Source organism: Microcebus murinus, chromosome 2 (assembly GCF_040939455.1).
Source record: "Microcebus murinus isolate Inina chromosome 2, M.murinus_Inina_mat1.0, whole genome shotgun sequence".
NCBI classification, from domain to species: domain Eukaryota; kingdom Metazoa; phylum Chordata; class Mammalia; order Primates; family Cheirogaleidae; genus Microcebus; species Microcebus murinus.
In genome coordinates, this window is record NC_134105.1 from 120,090,730 (window position 1) to 120,107,852 (window position 17,123).

The 17,123-nt window shown below is 35.3% G+C and overlaps 1 protein-coding gene across 3 annotated transcripts in view; it reads left to right on the forward strand.

Moving 5' to 3' along the window:
- The window catches only part of RABGAP1L (RAB GTPase activating protein 1 like), a 689,918-nt gene that overhangs the window by 45,804 nt on the left and 626,991 nt on the right, over window positions 1-17,123 (forward strand). For 2 of the 3 annotated variants that reach the window (XM_012765066.3, XM_012765067.3), the window contains exons 2-3: window positions 2,892-2,962; window positions 15,111-15,281. In XM_012765066.3, coding sequence (XP_012620520.1) covers window positions 15,144-15,281 — 138 coding nt within the window. In that variant the 5' untranslated portion in view covers window positions 2,892-2,962; window positions 15,111-15,143. Of the gene's footprint in view, window positions 1-1,926; window positions 1,972-2,891; window positions 2,963-15,110; window positions 15,282-17,123 lie in introns of all 3 variants that reach the window. The other variant, XM_076000395.1, reaches the window with a different exon arrangement.

The following is a 17,123-nucleotide window of genomic DNA, read 5'->3' on the forward strand; positions in this document are numbered from 1 at the left end:
AAAGTGGGCATCCTTGTTTTGTTCCAGTTCACAGGAGAAATGCTTTAAACTTTTCCCTATTCAGTATGATGTTGGTTGTGGATTTGTCATATATGGCTTTTATTATTTTGAGGTATGTTCCTTCTATGCCAAGTTTTTGAGGTTTTTTTTTATCATGAAGGGATGCTGGATTTTATCAAATGCTTTTTCTGCATCTACTGAGATGATTACATGGTTTAGATTTAATTCTGTTTGCATGGTGAAGCATATTTATTGATTTGCATATGTTGAACCATCTTTGCATCCCTGGGATAATACCCATTTGATTGTGGTGAATTATCCTTTTGATGTCCTGTTGGATTCAGTTTGCTAGTATTTTATTGAGGATTTTTGCATCTATATGCATAAGAGATATTGGTCTGTAGTTTTCTTTTTTTTATTGCATCCTTTCTTGGCTTCTTGAGTCATATATCTTAGTGGAGGGAATTTTATTCATACATTGTTCCTCAATTCCAAAGCATTCTCTTTTAAAAGATTTGTTCTCTTCATTAATTCCTTATTAGTATATTCCTCCAGGATGGTGAAAGCCAATTTAATATTTCTAAATTGTCTCTTACAAATCTTAACTTAAATGCAGCAAAGTTTATTCTGGGTTTCCATGAGTCTAAAATTTATGTTGATGGTTCTGGTCTCCCCTTCCTCATAAAATGGCTTGGGTACATTGCTTCAGGGAAAATAACAGTGAAGCTGGTTGAGGGAAAATTGAAAAACCCATAAAGAAGTAATATCTGTTCTTAGAATGATTTTGTAAAAATACTTTTAGATTTACTCTAGTGATTCTTCATAAGAAACAAATATGAGATTTATAGTTTTAAATGCAGGTATTTATCTGAAGAGAAATATAAGTGTTAATTAAAGTAGTTATAAATGGATTGTTTTCATTAAGATTTGAGATTTTTATGGCAAGTAAGAGTAAGAGGCCAGTCAAAAATCAAATAAACTAAAATAGGTACCTGAGATGTCTTTATAAAAGTTCTTACGCAGGTGGTAGCTAACAATCTGGTATTCCTAGAATGTGAAACACATACTCTTTGGCAAATTAGCAGAATAAATAGACAAAGGAATAACAGTTTCTGTTCCTGATAGGAAAATTTTATACGTTTTATACTTAGTCCATTAGATTATTATCTCTACTTAGCTGAGTGTGTGTTAATTTTTTTTAATCTATGGATTAGTTAGGTTGGTGGCTCACAGTTTTTTTTTAACATAAATCCATAGGATAATATTTTACTAGAGTAGATTTAATCAACTGGGGAGATTGTTCAAAGTGCTTCTAGCGATGGTATAAGTTATTATGTTCTGAAGATACAAATTTTGTTATATCTTGTCTGTAGTACCTTAGTACTTCTAAGATTTAAATTTTCTATGCCTTTTTTATTTTTTGTTTACTTGGTCTTTCTGGAATTAAGGTAGCATTTATTTCCTATTATATTTATTTTCTACTCAAATTAATCCTTGTACTTTTAAGAATTATGCTGCAATGTTATTTAGTCCGTAAAATTTTAGCCATATTCTTTTGTCTCTTTTGATTGTATTTTGCATTTATATAAAGGACTTTTATAGAATAAAATAGAATGCCTTTTACCTTGAGAAAAAATGAAAAGTCGTTTCAATGTGTCCCCCTTCTGTTCTTGTCATCCAAATCTATGTTCACTGTGGATTTGCTTGTTTGGACAAGTTTCTTTTCTTGTCTTCTCAGTAGCAACCACCAGGGTCATTCTTTTACGTGTCTTTTTTTTTTTTTTTTGTGACTCAAAAGGAAGTGTTCACTTTGGTCATTAATTTCTGTTTTAATTTGCTCCCATTGTTATTTATGGTAGTTTATAGAAACTGTTCTTTAGTTGTGACATGTGTTTTATTCTTTCATCAATTATTTCTTTTATTTAGGTGCCACATATCTGCCACATAAAGATAATCATAAAGACATCTCAGGTACCTATTTTAGTTTATTTGATTTTTGACTGGCCTCTTACTCTTACTTGCCATTTAGATGCTGAAGGGAATGTATGCTTGTGGTTTTTTGTTTTTGTTTTTTTGTTAAACTTACTTTCCATGATATTATTACTTTGCTTTTTAATTCTTTTTATTTTGGTGAATTTGGAGCATATACATATAAGTATATGCTAAAAAAATATTTGAAAGATAATCACAAGCCAACACATGCGTTCGGCTCAAGTCTGAGGATGTACCTACACAATAAAAATAAAACAAGAAGTGTCAAAGTGAAATGTCAGAGATATCAACTGTCACACTTAGTACTTAAGGAAATTGGACATTTTATACTTACTAACCTTTAGTACCAGGCATGTAATGCCTTTGAAGGTCATTTGGTTTTTTTTCTGAGTGTAATGGGGGAGCTGTTGGAGGATTTTGATCAGAGGAATGACAGGATCTCAATTAAAAGGATCACTCTGGCTGCTTTGTTGAAAATAAACCATAGGGGAGCAAGAAAAGAAATAGAAAGACTAGTTAGGAGGCTTTTAAAATAATGTAGGTAAGAGATGATAGAGGCTGGGACTGAGTAATGGAAGTGGAGGGGGTAGAAATGGGTGATTGCTGGATGTGATTTGAAAGTAGAGCCAAAGAAATTTGCTGACTATAGATGTAAGGGGTCTGTGTATGTGAACAGTGACTCAGTTTTTAGTTTATAGTTTCAATTCAGCAAGACTTGCTCTCCCTTTGCTTTTGTAAACATATGACATTATATAATTTCATAGAAAGTACATATACAATTTTAGGCATGTCATAATATTTCCTAAATATTAACTTCTTGAGATCGTTCTTCTGAGTATTTTTTTAAATCACTGAACAATTCATTTATTTAATGTAATGAATTTACTTCTTTTCATTAGGAAAGTAAGAGAATCACATTGCTGAAAATTTGGGAAACCCAGAAAAGAAGAAACCCACCCACCATCATTTGGTAGGTACATTTCTTTATAGTCTTTCCCTCCCATATGTTTTCTTTCAGTTATTTTTAAAACTATGTAATTAAACCTGGGAAAATCTCATTTTGCTAAGAGGAAAGAAAGTAGCAGGATACTTCTGGGTGTTTTTATTTTTTTATGTTCTAATTGGTCATTGATTATCATGTCTAAGTCAGCCGTGACTTGTGCAGCAGAGTTTGAAAATCCTTTTATTAGGATTTTAAAACGTTTCCCCCCATATTTTATAACTTTTCCTCATAAACATCCTGCTGAATCATTTTATTGAAAATATTAGGAAGTAGTCTCAAAGGTAAACCCTCTATTTTTTGTTGTAAACTGTTATCAAATCAAAGAAAAATGCCTTTTCTTGAAATCTAGTTAATTTGAGGTGTTTTCATGAATTTTAACTTTTATATGGATCTCTGAGTTTTCACATTTTCACTGATTCTGTAGACTAGGCAGATATAAATGCATACACACATACACACACAAATATACACCATATGCCAAGAAGCCTGTGAGTGTGTTGAATTTCAATATCTTCTTCTGATAAGCTACAAGGTATTAAGTCAGTTATATCTGAGTAAATACACAATGTTCTAGGAAACCCAGAAGGCTCTGTGCTTCAATGACTTAAGTCAGACCTTCGCTAGTAGGTTTTGATGGGCAAAGAAAATGAGATAATTTAAAAAATCATTTTGCTTTTCTTCCTTAGCTGTGTTGGTATTATATTATATCTTCTTGGGCAATGGCCGAGGCTCCCTGACTGCTGATCTTGTTTGAATCAAATAGTTGAAGAGGATAATAGGGAAATCTTAGTCTTTTCCTTAGCTTCAGAAACCATGTTTGGTTGCCAGGTTTATGAATTTATGGTTCCTACCTTGAGTCTGTCCATGTTAGAACCAACAAATTGGGTAATTTCTCTATTAACTTAATGCCAGTTATGTAGGATATGCATGGTAAACATTCACTCCCTTACCTTCTTATTTCTGCTTGGTGTAATACTTAAGTATACTTTTACAGAGTGCAGTATGCAATGGCAGAAAAGATAGTCCACTGGAATCAAAATGTTATTATAGTGTAATAATTTACCAGTCCTTAGAATGGAAATATGCTAGTGAATATATTTCTCAATTGAGGACTTAGAGATTCTGCTTCTGATTCTGTAACTTTTTAAGGAAATTAATTTCTCTGTGCCTTACCTTCTTTGCCCATATTATATTTCTTCTTCATATACAGATATATACTGAACATAACAAATTGATTTGTAGAATTTGTAGAATTCTAAAACCTAAGAGGTTTTAGAGATCAATTAGCCCAACCTGTTATTTTTCAGATAAAGAAACCAGTGTGTTGTTCATAGAGATGAAATGCCTTTCCCATGGACACACTGGACCTGAAAGAATTCAAGATTTTTGACTGTTTTATGTGCATTGTGTATAATGACACAACTTAATACTATACTACACTGCCTTTTGCAAGAACTAGATCCTCAAACTTTTTAAACAGGGGGCCAGTTCACTGTCCCTCAGACCGTTGGAGGGCCAGACTATAGTTTAAAAAAATCTATGAACAAATTCCTGTGCACACTGCACATATCTTAGTTTGAAGTAAAAAAACAAATGGGCAAAAACACCTGCATGTGGCCCGCGGGCTGTAGTTTGAGGACGCTTGAATTAGATGGTGATCCAAAAATTATAAGGCTTTTAAAAACAATGTTTTTTTTAATAACAGTCGGGGGGGTGCTACAGTTTATGTGAGCTCTTTACTGTCTATGTCATGTGAAGGATTTTTTTTCCCTTTGATCATATGCCTCTGCCTGTTGAGCACAAAGCTGATCTTCAGTCTTAAGCCAAGTTTATGGAACTTTGAATTGTATAGCTGACAATCCTTGGTTTTCCAGGCAACAAATGGCTACATAAAGTGTATTGTTTTATCAACCTTGACTCTTGAGTAGGATGCACATGTAATTATAGAAGAAAAACCAAGAGAAGAATCTAGAGTCAAAGTTAGTCCTCATTAAAAATTTTGAGAATATTCATTTTTGAAATATTTTTCATTTATATTATTGCCTATTAGGTATTGCTTAATAGGCTTCTCTAAACTCTAGTATAATACATGGGTCAAAATTATACAACTGGGTATACCTAGAGTTGAATTTTAGTGTTAGAATGGTAGCCTGTTGATGTACATTTTTAGTTAAGTGGAAAATAAGCAATTATAGAAACCGCTGGATTTGTTAGGTTGTAAATGAAGAAATGTTAGGTTGTAAATGTGTCAATATCTGCTTCAGAGATTGATTTGCTAGTTGTAATGTTAGCTTTTTCTGATCTTTATTTAATCTAAAAATGATATAGAAATGCTAAAGAAATTTAAAAGTAGATCACTGAATTAGCTATTGCTATGATAATGCTGTGTAATAATACTAAAAGGTTTGATGACTTACAACAACAAACTTTTTTTTTTTAACTCGTGGTTCTGTGGGTCTGTGAGGTGGACTTTCCTTCAGGCTGTCGACTGAATTCAGGTGTTTTTCACATGTTGTGTTTTGGATCCATTGGTAGCCTGGGGCATGTTCATCTTGTGATTGGTGGCAGAAGCTCAAGAGATCAAGCCAAGTCACTCAAGCACATTTAAAGTCTTGCTCAAGTTGTGCTTACTGATATTCCATTGTCAAAAGCAAATTACATGACTAAGCCCAAATTTACTGGGGCAGGGAAATATGCTCAACTTGCTCTAGAGGGAGGTATTACAAAGTCACATGGCAAAGGGCATAAATGTATAATTTTGTAGCAAGGAAAGAGTGGAAAGCTGATTAACAGTAATATGATTACCACAGTCACCTATAAATCTCGTCCAAGTAACTCATTTTTATATAAAAAGTTTTTCCTGTATTACATTGTATTTTTATGATATAGGACTATTACATAGCAATAATCATAATGTGCCTATCATTTCAAATTTCTCTTTTGTCCTATATGGCTTCCAATTTTGGTTACAAAACATTCTTCTATTGCTTTTTAAACAATCCTTTGACTGTAAGCACTACTTGTATTATCTTTTTCCCCCCCTGTAGTTATTTCAAATTAGTCTTTATTTATTTTTACTTTCCTTCATCCCACTCATTATACTATTTATCTGGGAAATTACTGCCAACTTTTCAAATTCTCTCTTCTTCGTTCACCTAGATTTCTGTTCTCATCCCTGCCATAAGAAACCATACTGCCATCTGCAGCCTGCTTAGGTATATCCTTTATATTCTTTTGTTAGCATCTAATTATATTAGGACTTATTAAGCTTCATGTGACGGAAACACAATTTAAACTAGCTTGTGCAAAAATAATTTATTGAAAGGGATATTTCATGGAATTAAAATAATAGTGGATTTATCAAGACCGAGGATAGGAACAGGTAGAGTTAGGCCTCAGGAATGACTCAAACAAAGGAATAGGATTTGGTTAAGACTCTCTCTTGTCTGTGTCTAGGATTTGCTTTTCTCTCTTATTGCACACTGGCATTCTTCCCTGAGGAAAAACATGACAAGTCACTAGTCTACAAATCTTAGGAATTGGGTTAATTCTGCAGTAACCAACCCCCTGGCTGCCAAGGCCTATTGGGAACCAAGCTGTGCATCATCGTCTGAGTTACCCTGCCCTTTCATCCCCTCATCTGTGGAAAATGGTCTTCCATGAAACTTAGGAACTGGGCTGCACAGCCAGAGGGGAGCAGCAGGCTTCATCTGTACTTACAGCTGTGCCCCAGCTCTCACTCACATTACCATCTGAGTTCCACTCCCCTAGCCCCACTCCCACCTCTGGTGGAAAAATTGTTTTCCATGAAACTAGACCCTGGTGCCAAAAAGGTTGAGGACTGCTGGGTTAATTGATCTAGCTTAGATTTGGTGTCCACCTTTGGATCTGTTTGGCTGTGGGGTTGAGGTTTCTGTAATAGCCATGTAGTTTGAGTAGAGGGAAGGCTTAGTCCCAGAAAAAAAGATTTGGTGATTATTGCTGGACAAATAAAAATAGGTATCTGCTAAAGTGATGTGAATTAATAAAGTTACTTTGTGCCTTTTTCAGGGCCAGAGACATACTTGCATACATTCATATATATTGGTTTGGCTCTTGTCTGCGAACTAGAATAGTGAATGTATAGTTTCATGAACAGAGGTCATGGTAGTCATTTCCTGGACTGGCTCAGTTCTTCAAAGCATAGAAGAATTTTGAGTGATATTGTTCTATATTATTTATGCCCATTTTCTTATTGTACATTAAGAATATTTCTTTTTCCATTTTTATAAAGGGTCTACTACAGTCATTCTAATTTTCATGCCTAATAGTTCTCCCAGCCTATTAAATTTTGACTCACACTTACATTTTTGGGTTTCTATTTTAGTTCAAGAGCCACTTGAAAATGAATAGGTGCAAACACATAATCTAAAAGCAAGAAGCAGGCTAAACACATTTGGCACAGAAGGAAATTAGATCATGTGTACTACAATTTTGTACTTTTGAATGTGTTCGGTTATTTTGAGAAGAAAATAGCATCTCGGTAGACATTGCTGAATGTTGTACTGTTTCAAGTGTATGTGAGAGCTGTAGTTTTAGGCATCCAAGTGAGGTGTTAATTTAGGTATTATCATTGCTCATTTAACAAGAATATGGCATTAGAGTAAGAATTAAAAGCTGTTTCACTTGGTAGAATTGCTATAGATGTGGGGAATAAGTATGTGGTTAAGTGGTTCGATTGATCCAAATATTTATTGAATTCCTTTGAGTTCAGAGCATGGAAAAGGGAAGGGATAGAAGAACCCCCCTCCTGATTTTCAATAACACTGTTAAGTTTTCTGACCCTTATTCCCATATACCTTTAAAATTCTCTGAAAATGAAAATGTTTATGCCTAAACTATAGTTTCCAATTTTTTTTTAAAGATAGAGTCTCACTCTGTTGCTCTGTTGCCCAGGCTGGAGTGCCATGGCACCAGCCTAGCTCACAGCAACCTCAAACTCCTGGGCTCAAGTGATCCTCCTGCCTTAGCTGCCTGAGTAGCTGTGAGTACAGGCACACGCCACCACGCCTGGCTAATTTTTTGTTTCTGTTTTTAGTTGCCTGGCTAATTTTTTCTATTTTTAGTAGAGATGGGGTCTTGCTCTTGCTCAGACTGGTCTTGAACTTCTGAGCTCAGCCTGCCTCGGCCTCCCAGAGTGTTAAGATTACAGGCGTGAGCCACCACGCTCGGCCCAGTTTTTTTTTTTTTTTGTACCTGAAAAGATAAAAATCCTTTGTCAGATTTTATATTCTGGTTTTTGCTTGTAACAGGACAGCCTCTTAATTAAATACTTTTTAAGGTACCGTGTTTCCAGGAAAATAAGACCTTCCCATAAAATAAGCCCTAGCAGGATTTCTAAGCATTTGCGCAATATAAGCCCTACCCTGAAAACAAAACCTAGTGATGGGCGTGGCTACGCCGCGTATCTGCACAGCCCATGCATTTCGTCCCTGAACGGTGAAGAAGATAAGTAGCCCTTCTCATCTGCCTCATAGTGACAGCTTCTATCTCAGAGGTGACTGGAAAGGTGCGGGCAGCCCCACCAACAAGGTTGACTCCCCCTGTCAGGTCCTGGCCATCCTGTGTGTGCTGCAAGCTGAGGCTTTGAGGGGAAAATAACACATCCCCTGAAAGTAAGCCCTAAGGTGTCTTCTTAAGGAAAAATAAATATAAGACCCTTTCTTATTTTCAGGGAAACACGGTACTTTTGCTTTTGTGTACTGCTGTGTTGTACATGCTGGGTTGAAATGGATGTATTTATTAGTCTTGAGTGCACAGAACAGTGAGCTCCATATTGTTTAAGAGACCTCTGAGAACTTTCCAACTGCTATTTCTTTTGATCTGAAATAATAGCTTGCCATACATAAAGCCAAAGATAATATTTTGCTGTAGCACATTGGTAGACTTTGTAAAATTATATTTTGAATTAACTTGTTGGAATGTAGGTCAGGAGCTGACTGGATTCTTCTACAAATTATGTAGAATAAGAATCTTAAGAATAAGTGACCTTAGAATTAATTCAGTTCAACTTCCTGCCTGAAGTGTAGGAGTCTATTCTGCTATGTCCCAAATAATTTACTTGGTTATTAGATTCTTATTGAGCCCATACTGTATATAGGTATTGTCCTTGGGGTACGTTGGTGAATAAAATAAAAATAGACTTGTCCCTGTCCTAGTATAGATAGGTCAGTGGTCTGGTTTATAGTTGACTGCTCAGTAAGTTGCTCAGTCAGTCTCAGCAAGTTATTTTTTGAATCAAAATACTCAATTTGGGAAGAATTGACATTTTAATAATATTTAGTTTTTCAATCCATGAACATTGAATATCTCCTCATTTATTTAGATCTACTTTAATTTCTTTCCTCAGTGTTTTGTACATTTCCAATTATAGATCCTATATATGTTTTGTTAGAGTTATACCTAATTATTTCATTTTTCTCCTGTTACTGTGAATGGTATATTACTTTTTTAAATTTCAAATTCCAATTGTGTCATTGTTTATAGGAAAGACATTGACTTTTGTTTATTGACTTTGTATCCTGTGAGTTGTTTTTTTTTTGGAGACAGAATATCACTCTGTTGCCCTGAGTAGAGTGCCTTGGTATTAGCCTAGCTCACAGCAACCTCAAACTCCTGGGCTCAGGTGGTCCTCCTGCCTCTGCCTCCCGAGTAGCTGGGACTATAAGGCATGTGCCATGATGTCTCATTAATTCTTCTATTTTTAGTAGAGACAGGATCTTGCTGTTGCTCAGGCTGGTCTTGAATTCCTGAGCTCAAGCAATCCTCCCGCCCCAGCCTCCTAGAGTGCTAGGATTACAGGTGTGAGCCACCGTGCCTGGCCTTTGCAACTTTCTAGGAGGGGTTTTTTTGGTAGATTCTTTTTGGGTTTTCTACATCGACAATCATGTAATCTGTGAATACAGACAGATTGATTTCTTCCTTTCCAATTTGTATACCTTTTATTTCTTCTGATATTAAGTTAAAGTGGTGAGAGAGGGCATCCTTGCCTTGTTTTACTAATCTTATGGGGAAAGTGTCCAGTCTCTCACAGTTAACAATGATGTTAGCTTATGGTTTTTATAGATTTTTCTTTATTAAGTTGAGGAAGTTTCTCTCAATTGCTAGTTCACTGAGAGTTTTTATCATGAAAGGGTGTTGTAGTTTATCAAATACATTTTCTCCATCAATTGACTTGATCATGATTTTTCTTTAGCCTATTGATATAAATGTTTGATTACATTGGTTAGAATATTGAGCTGGTCTTGCATACTTGGTATGTAATTCTTTTTATACATTTTTGGATATGGTTTTTCTAATCTTTTATTGAGGATTTTTCTGTCTATGTCATTAGAGATATTGGTTTCTAGTTTTCTTGTAATCTGGTTTTGGTATTAGGGTAATGCTGGCTTCACAGAATGAGTTAGAAGTGTTCTCTCTGCTTCCATTTATGGAGAATTGATATTTTTTTCTTTAAATGTTTGGTGGAATTCACCAATGAAGTTATCTTTGTTTGGTGCATTCTGTTTTGGACAGGTTTTTCATTATTGTTGATTCAGTTTCTTTAAAAATATAGGTCTATTCAGGTTGTCTGTGTCTTCTGGTATGAATTTTGGCACTTTGTTTATTTGAAGGAACTGGTCAGTTTCATCTTTTTTTTTTTCTTTGTGGACGAGGTTCTGGGGCTCCAAGAGAGGGGGGAGCCCAGAAGTTGCCCCAGTTTCATCTGAGTTAATAAATTTGTGGGTATAGAGTTATTGATACTATGCCTTTATTATCCTTTTAATGTTCAGGGGATTGGTAGTGATGACCCTTTCTTTCATTTCTGATGTTGGTAATTTGTCTTCTCTCTCTCTCTCTCTTTTTTTTTTTTGTTTAGTCTGGCTAGAGGTTTAGCAATTTTATTGATCTTTTCAAAGAACCAGCTTTTGGTTTTGACTTTATTTTTCTGTATTACTTTCCTCTTTTCAGTATCACTTATTTCTGTTATATTTTTTATTTCCTTTCATTTGCTCTCTTTGTTCTAGTTTCCTAAGGCTTCTAAGAAATCTTACTTTATAGATGTTAGATTTTTAAAAAGGATGTTTATTTAATGGTAAGCATAATTACTGAAGAAGGCATTGGCCTTGAAGTAATAGAAAGCTTCACTTCTAATCTCTGTCTTACGTCTTTCTAGGGTCATGTTCCTTGAACTGACTTCTGATAGGAATAGTACCTTGTTGTCAATGAGTTTGGTGTCAGAGTCCATGAGAAAAGAGTGGTAAGCTGGTATTTTGGTGGTATTGCCTAGGTTTACCCTAAATGAGGAGGATTGGGTGAGAGCAGTGTTTCTGCTCTTCCAGATTCCTTTTGATTAATGCTAGCATGACATATCTTTTTCCATCCTTTTATTTTGATCTTTCTAAGCCTCTATATTTAGAGTGCATTTCTTACACATAGCATATAGTTGGATCTTGTTTTTTTAAACTACCATGACAATTTCTGTCTTTTAGTTGGTGTTTTTAGACTATTCACATTTAAAGTGATTATTGATATACTTGAATTAAGATGTATCATATTTGTACCTGCTTGTTGCATTTACTCTTTCCTTTTTTCTTTCTTTTTCTGTGTTCCCTGGTTTTAATTAAGCATTTTATATTATTTCATTGTAGCTCTTCACTTACCATGTCAATTGTACTTTAAAAAAGATTTTAGTGATTGTTTTAGAGTTTATAATATATATTTTTAACTAATCTAAGTTCATTTTCAAATAATGTTATACTACATATAACCCATGTATGCGTAGTATTAAGTACCTTATAATAGGATATTTCCCTTCACCCTTCTTTTCCTTTTTCCATTGCTGTCATTCATTTCCTTTATCCACATGCTATAATCATCTACTACATTGTTATTCTTCCTTTTATTATATAAATCCATGTGTTTTTTTTTTTTTTTTTTTTTTTTTTTGAGACAGAGTCTCGCTTTCTTGCCTAGGCTAGAGTGAGTGCCGTGGCGTCAGCCTAGCTCACAGCAACCTCAAACTCCTGGGCTCAAGTGATCCTCCTGCCTCAGCCTCCCGAGTAGCTGGGACTACAGGCACAAGCCACCATGCCCGGCTGATTTTTATATATATATATATTAGTTGGCCAATTAATTTCTTTCTATTTTTATGGTAGAGACGGGGTCTCGCTCAGGTTGGTTTTGAACTCCTGACCTTGAGCAATCCGCCCGCCTCGGCCTCCCAGAGTGCTAGGATTACAGGCGTGAGCCACCGCGCCCGGCCTAAATCCATGTTTTTGACCTGTATAATTTTCCTTGTGTCTGAAGAACCACTTTTAACCTTTCTTTCAGGACAGGTCTGCTCTAATGAATTTCCTTGGTTTTTGCTTATCTTAGAACTTGCTGTGATTAAAGAGCTATAATGAGGAAGTGGCAGGGACAAGGGTTTATTTGGCCTTGTAAGTCCTGGCAGAGTTTGCATTTTACTTGAATTGTAGTGAAAAGGTTTTAGTCTGGAGTTTCAATGTAATCTAATTTATTTTCCAAAAAATTTCTTTGGCAGCTTCGTGAAGGGGTAACATAGATTGAGGGGAGGAGACTGGAGGTATGAAATGGGTTATGAGGCTTTTGTAGTAGATAAAAGAGCATTGCTTAGAATAGGGTGGTAGTCGTAGACATGAAGGAAAATGGATAGATGTGGCGTTTGTTTTGGAAATGGGGATGACATGACTTGGTGATGTGAGGAGTGAAAACGTAGAGATGAATCAGGGATACTATCTGGATTAGTAGAAGGTGGTGTTATTTACGGTAATGGGAAATTTGGACTAGAAACAAGTTTGGAGGAAACATTAGGAATTCCATTTTGGTCCCATCCCATTCAAGGTATCGATAAGACTTCCATGTGAAAATATCAAGTAGAGATTTAGATTTCAAGTCAGGAATTTAGAGGAGATATTTCAGTGGGGATACAAATTTGGGAGACTGTTATTTCAACTCATGAAAATGAAAGTTATTAATATTACTTAGAGTATGTGACAAGTGAAAGGGCTCAGGACTTGAACTCAGGGAATTTCCACCATTTAGATGTCAGGTGGAGGAGCAGCAATCTGAGAAAGATTTGGAGAAAGACTGATCACAGAAAGATATCTGGTATATGTGGTATCTGGACAATCAAGGATCCATGGTGAAGCCTAGAAGAGTAAAGATGTGGCTTGTATAATAACACATACTGCATTTTCAGGAACATACTATGCAAAGTCAGAAAAACCTTTAGAGGACAGATGAATGTGTTTGAAGGGTTTTAAAAAGAAAGGATATTAACATGTATAATGGAAATAAATTATGGCTAGCTAATTGCACTAGCCTAGGAGTATAATTATTCTTTGGTATTCTTAGACATTTTGATTTTTTTTATAAAGTTGGAAAGTAATTCATTTTTTTAAAATGGAACTTGAAACTGGAAGTAAATTTTTTTTTGCCAAGAGTAATGGTGTTAGTGTCACCTAATGGCAAAATGGAATATTGCAGCCATATTTATTTATTTATTTATTTTTATTTATTTTTTTTTTTTGAGACAGAGTCTCACTTTGTTGCCCAGGCTAGAGTGAGTGCCATGGCGTCAGCCTAGCTCACAGCAACCTCAAACTCCTGGGCTCGAGCCATCCTTCTGCCTCAGCCTCCCGAGTAGCTGGGACTACAGGCATGCGCCACCATGCCTGGCTAATTTTTTATATATATATCAGTTGGCCAATTAATTTCTTTCTATTTATAGTAGAGACGGGGTCTCGCTCTTGCTCAGGCTGGTTTTGAACTCCTGACCTTGAGCAATCCGCCCGCCTCAGCCTCCCAAGAGCTAGGATTACAGGCGTGAGCCACCGCGCCCGGCTGCAGCCATATTTAAATGCAACCGTGAAAAAAGTAACCTAATTAGAAAGAATACCATTTCTGAGCATTTAGGCATGGATCAATAGACTACCATGTTTCTGAGGTCCTGTGGTTCTTAACCCCAGCCTATTTGTCCTGCCTGTCTTGGATACCGAGCAGATTATTTAATATATGGTTCTTCTTGTCTTTTAGGTTTTAGCTCAAATAGTTCCCTCTCAGAGTTCTTTCCTACCACTTTACTGAAAGTTGTCCCTATATACCCTACAGTTACTCTTTGTCAGATTAACTGTTTATTTTTATCATAGCCTTTAGAGTGATTTGGAATTAACTTATTTGCTTACTTTCTTGTTTGCTTGTTTTTTTACTAGTATGTAAGCTCTAAGAGAGCCGGCTGCCTGTCTGCTTTATTCACTCCTGTAATTCCAGGGCTGAGTAGTTAGTGTCTGCTCTGTAGTGTATATCTTCAGTTAAAATTAGTTATGTGAATACATGAACTTCTGGAAATCATAGTGTTGTTTGTATGGTATAATGTAGATATCTGTCCAGAAAGGAGAATTATACTGTATTTGATTATTGAAATATTGTTTGTTACATGAATGCAATGTGAAAGTTTTTTTTTTTAATATATTGTTTTTTACACATACAGTGTGAAACTTTTTGGTTTTTTTTGGTGCTGATAAGTGGTAATATGTCTGGAAAAGAAAGATGCATGTCTTAGGATATTGAATTCTATATTAGTCACCTTCAGTGATCCAGAAAAAATATTTTAAGGTACAATACTTGGTCTTGAGAAGATAAGTTTTTTTGAATCATTTAGATTTAATTAATAAAGTAATATTGAGGAATGTATTTTTGTTTGTATATGTGCATTTGTAGGTATTTCTAGTATCATTATTTCCTCTATTAAAATGAACAAAAACAGTATTGTTAAGAGATAGAGAGAATCAAATAAACAGTGGTAAATATGTTTAGTTGAGATATGGGCTGGTTAGTGTTGTTTTTTAGGGAACAATATGGTTCTTTCACTCTGGAAATGCAGGGTGGAGAGAGTACATTTCCATCATGTGGCCCAGTCCAAGAAGGTAGCCTCCTTAATTTTGAGATAATTATCTTGCCAGCAGGATTCTTCTTTACACGAACCATTTTAAAAGCTTTGTTAGCTTATGTTTTTTAATTAGTTCATGCTTTTAATCAATAGGTTTTTTTTTTTCTATCACTATGGTTTTGCCAGGTGGATGTGGAAAGAGAAGTTTGCAGAACTGAAATGGAGGTCAGAGCTTCATTACAGAAGGTTAGTGGGTCATCTGATTCTGTGGGTACACTGAACAGCGAAGAATTTGTTTTGGTTCCTCAGCATGCAGATGATACTTCTACAAAAGATGAAGAAAAACCTCAACTGAAGGTATTGCTTTCTTTTCTACATATGTATGGTACTATTTTTAATTACTGTTTTTAAAACCATTTAAAATGTATCTCAGGAGATGAGTAAAACCCAAAGGTTTTTTAAAATACTGACTTTGAGAATAAAATTAATGTTTGATTTATCCAGAGCCTAATTATTTTGTTTGTGTGTTTTTAAAGATTTTTGCTTTTGGTTATTTACCTTTTAATTTGTAATTTTAGGAGAAAAGAATAGAAGAGAAAAAAGAAGAGAAGGGATAATTATTTGGTAACCTAGACTGGCCAGTTAAATCTTACGTTAATGTATCTGGCTATTTTTCTCTTACTGCTGGGTTTTAGAAGTTAATTATATGAATAATTATTTTGCTTCATATTAGGTACTTGTTACATCAAGGACTGGTTATTATGTTTTAATCAGTTGGTAACATTCTGGTATGTGATTTAAAAGTTGACTTCTCTGAATATTTTCAAAGCATATGTCTGATATTTTTAGCAGTAGAATTTTTATTTGGATATAGTCCTTTTTCTTTTTCACTTTTGTGTTGCCTTTCCTAAATCAGAGAAGAGAAAATGAGCAAACCCAGGTATGTATACATGAGAATTGTATAACTATCCTCTAGAAATAGGAATAGAAAAATTAGTCGAAAATGCTACATTTTATTTTTCATCAAAGGTGTATTAGTTTATCAGTCTAATAAAATATATTGTAAAAATGAGATTATTAAATACCTATATTATATTGAGAATATATGATTTTATAATTTTATTTAAATTATTAATGACTTTAGTTTTAGATATTTGTACTTTTAACATTGTTGACTTTAAGACACCATTTATTTACTTTGGCTTTGTGTCTCACCTCCTTTTAAGAAGATGAGTCAACTTAAATTTAAGGAAATTAGCAATGCTCCTTGGCAGCTAGCAATTTGTAAAGAAACCAAAATTATTTTTATGCTCTAATAACATGAAATATGACCTTTTTTTTTTTTGAGACAGAGTCTCACTTTGTTGCCCAGGCTAGAGTGAGTGCCGTGGTGCCAGCCTAGCTCACAGCAACCTCAAACTCCTGGGCTCAAGCAATACTACTGCCTCAGCCTCCCGAGTAGCTGGGACTACAGGCATGCGCCACCATGCCCGGCTAATTTTTTCTATATATATTAGTTGGCCAATTAATTTCTTTCTATTTATAGTAGAGACGGGGTCTCCCTCTTGCTCAGGCTGGTTTCGAATTCCTGACCTCGAGCAATCCACCTGCCTCAGCCTCCCAGAGTGCTAGGATTATAGGCGTTAGCCACCTCGTCCGGCCGAAATATGACCTTTACCTTTTAGGTGATATTCACAATAGACCCTATTTACTTATCCATTTTTTTTCCATTTAAAACACATAATTAAGGTTATCTGAATGTTAAGATGTTTTCCTAAAAAGTAAAAAGTAAAAAAAAAAGGAAATCTCTGCAAATAGGAACTTCTATCAAATATTGTTGAAAACTGCCTGAAATATGGCCAGGCACGGTGGCTCACGCCTGTAATCCTAGCACTCTGGGAGGCCGAGGTGGGCAGATTGCTCAAGGTCAGGAATTCGAAACCAGACTGAGCAAGAGCGAGACCCTGTCTCTACTAAAAAATAGAGAGAAATAAATTAGCTGGACAACTAAAAGTATATAGAAAAAATTAGCCGGGCATGGTGGCGCATGCCTGTAGTCCCAGCTACTCAGGAGGCTGAGGCCTGAGAAGGATCGCTTGAACCCAGGAGTTTGAGGTTGCTGTGAGATAGGCTGATGCCATGGCACTCACTCTAGCCTTGGCAACAAAGTGAGACTCTGTCTCAAAAAAAAAAAAAAAA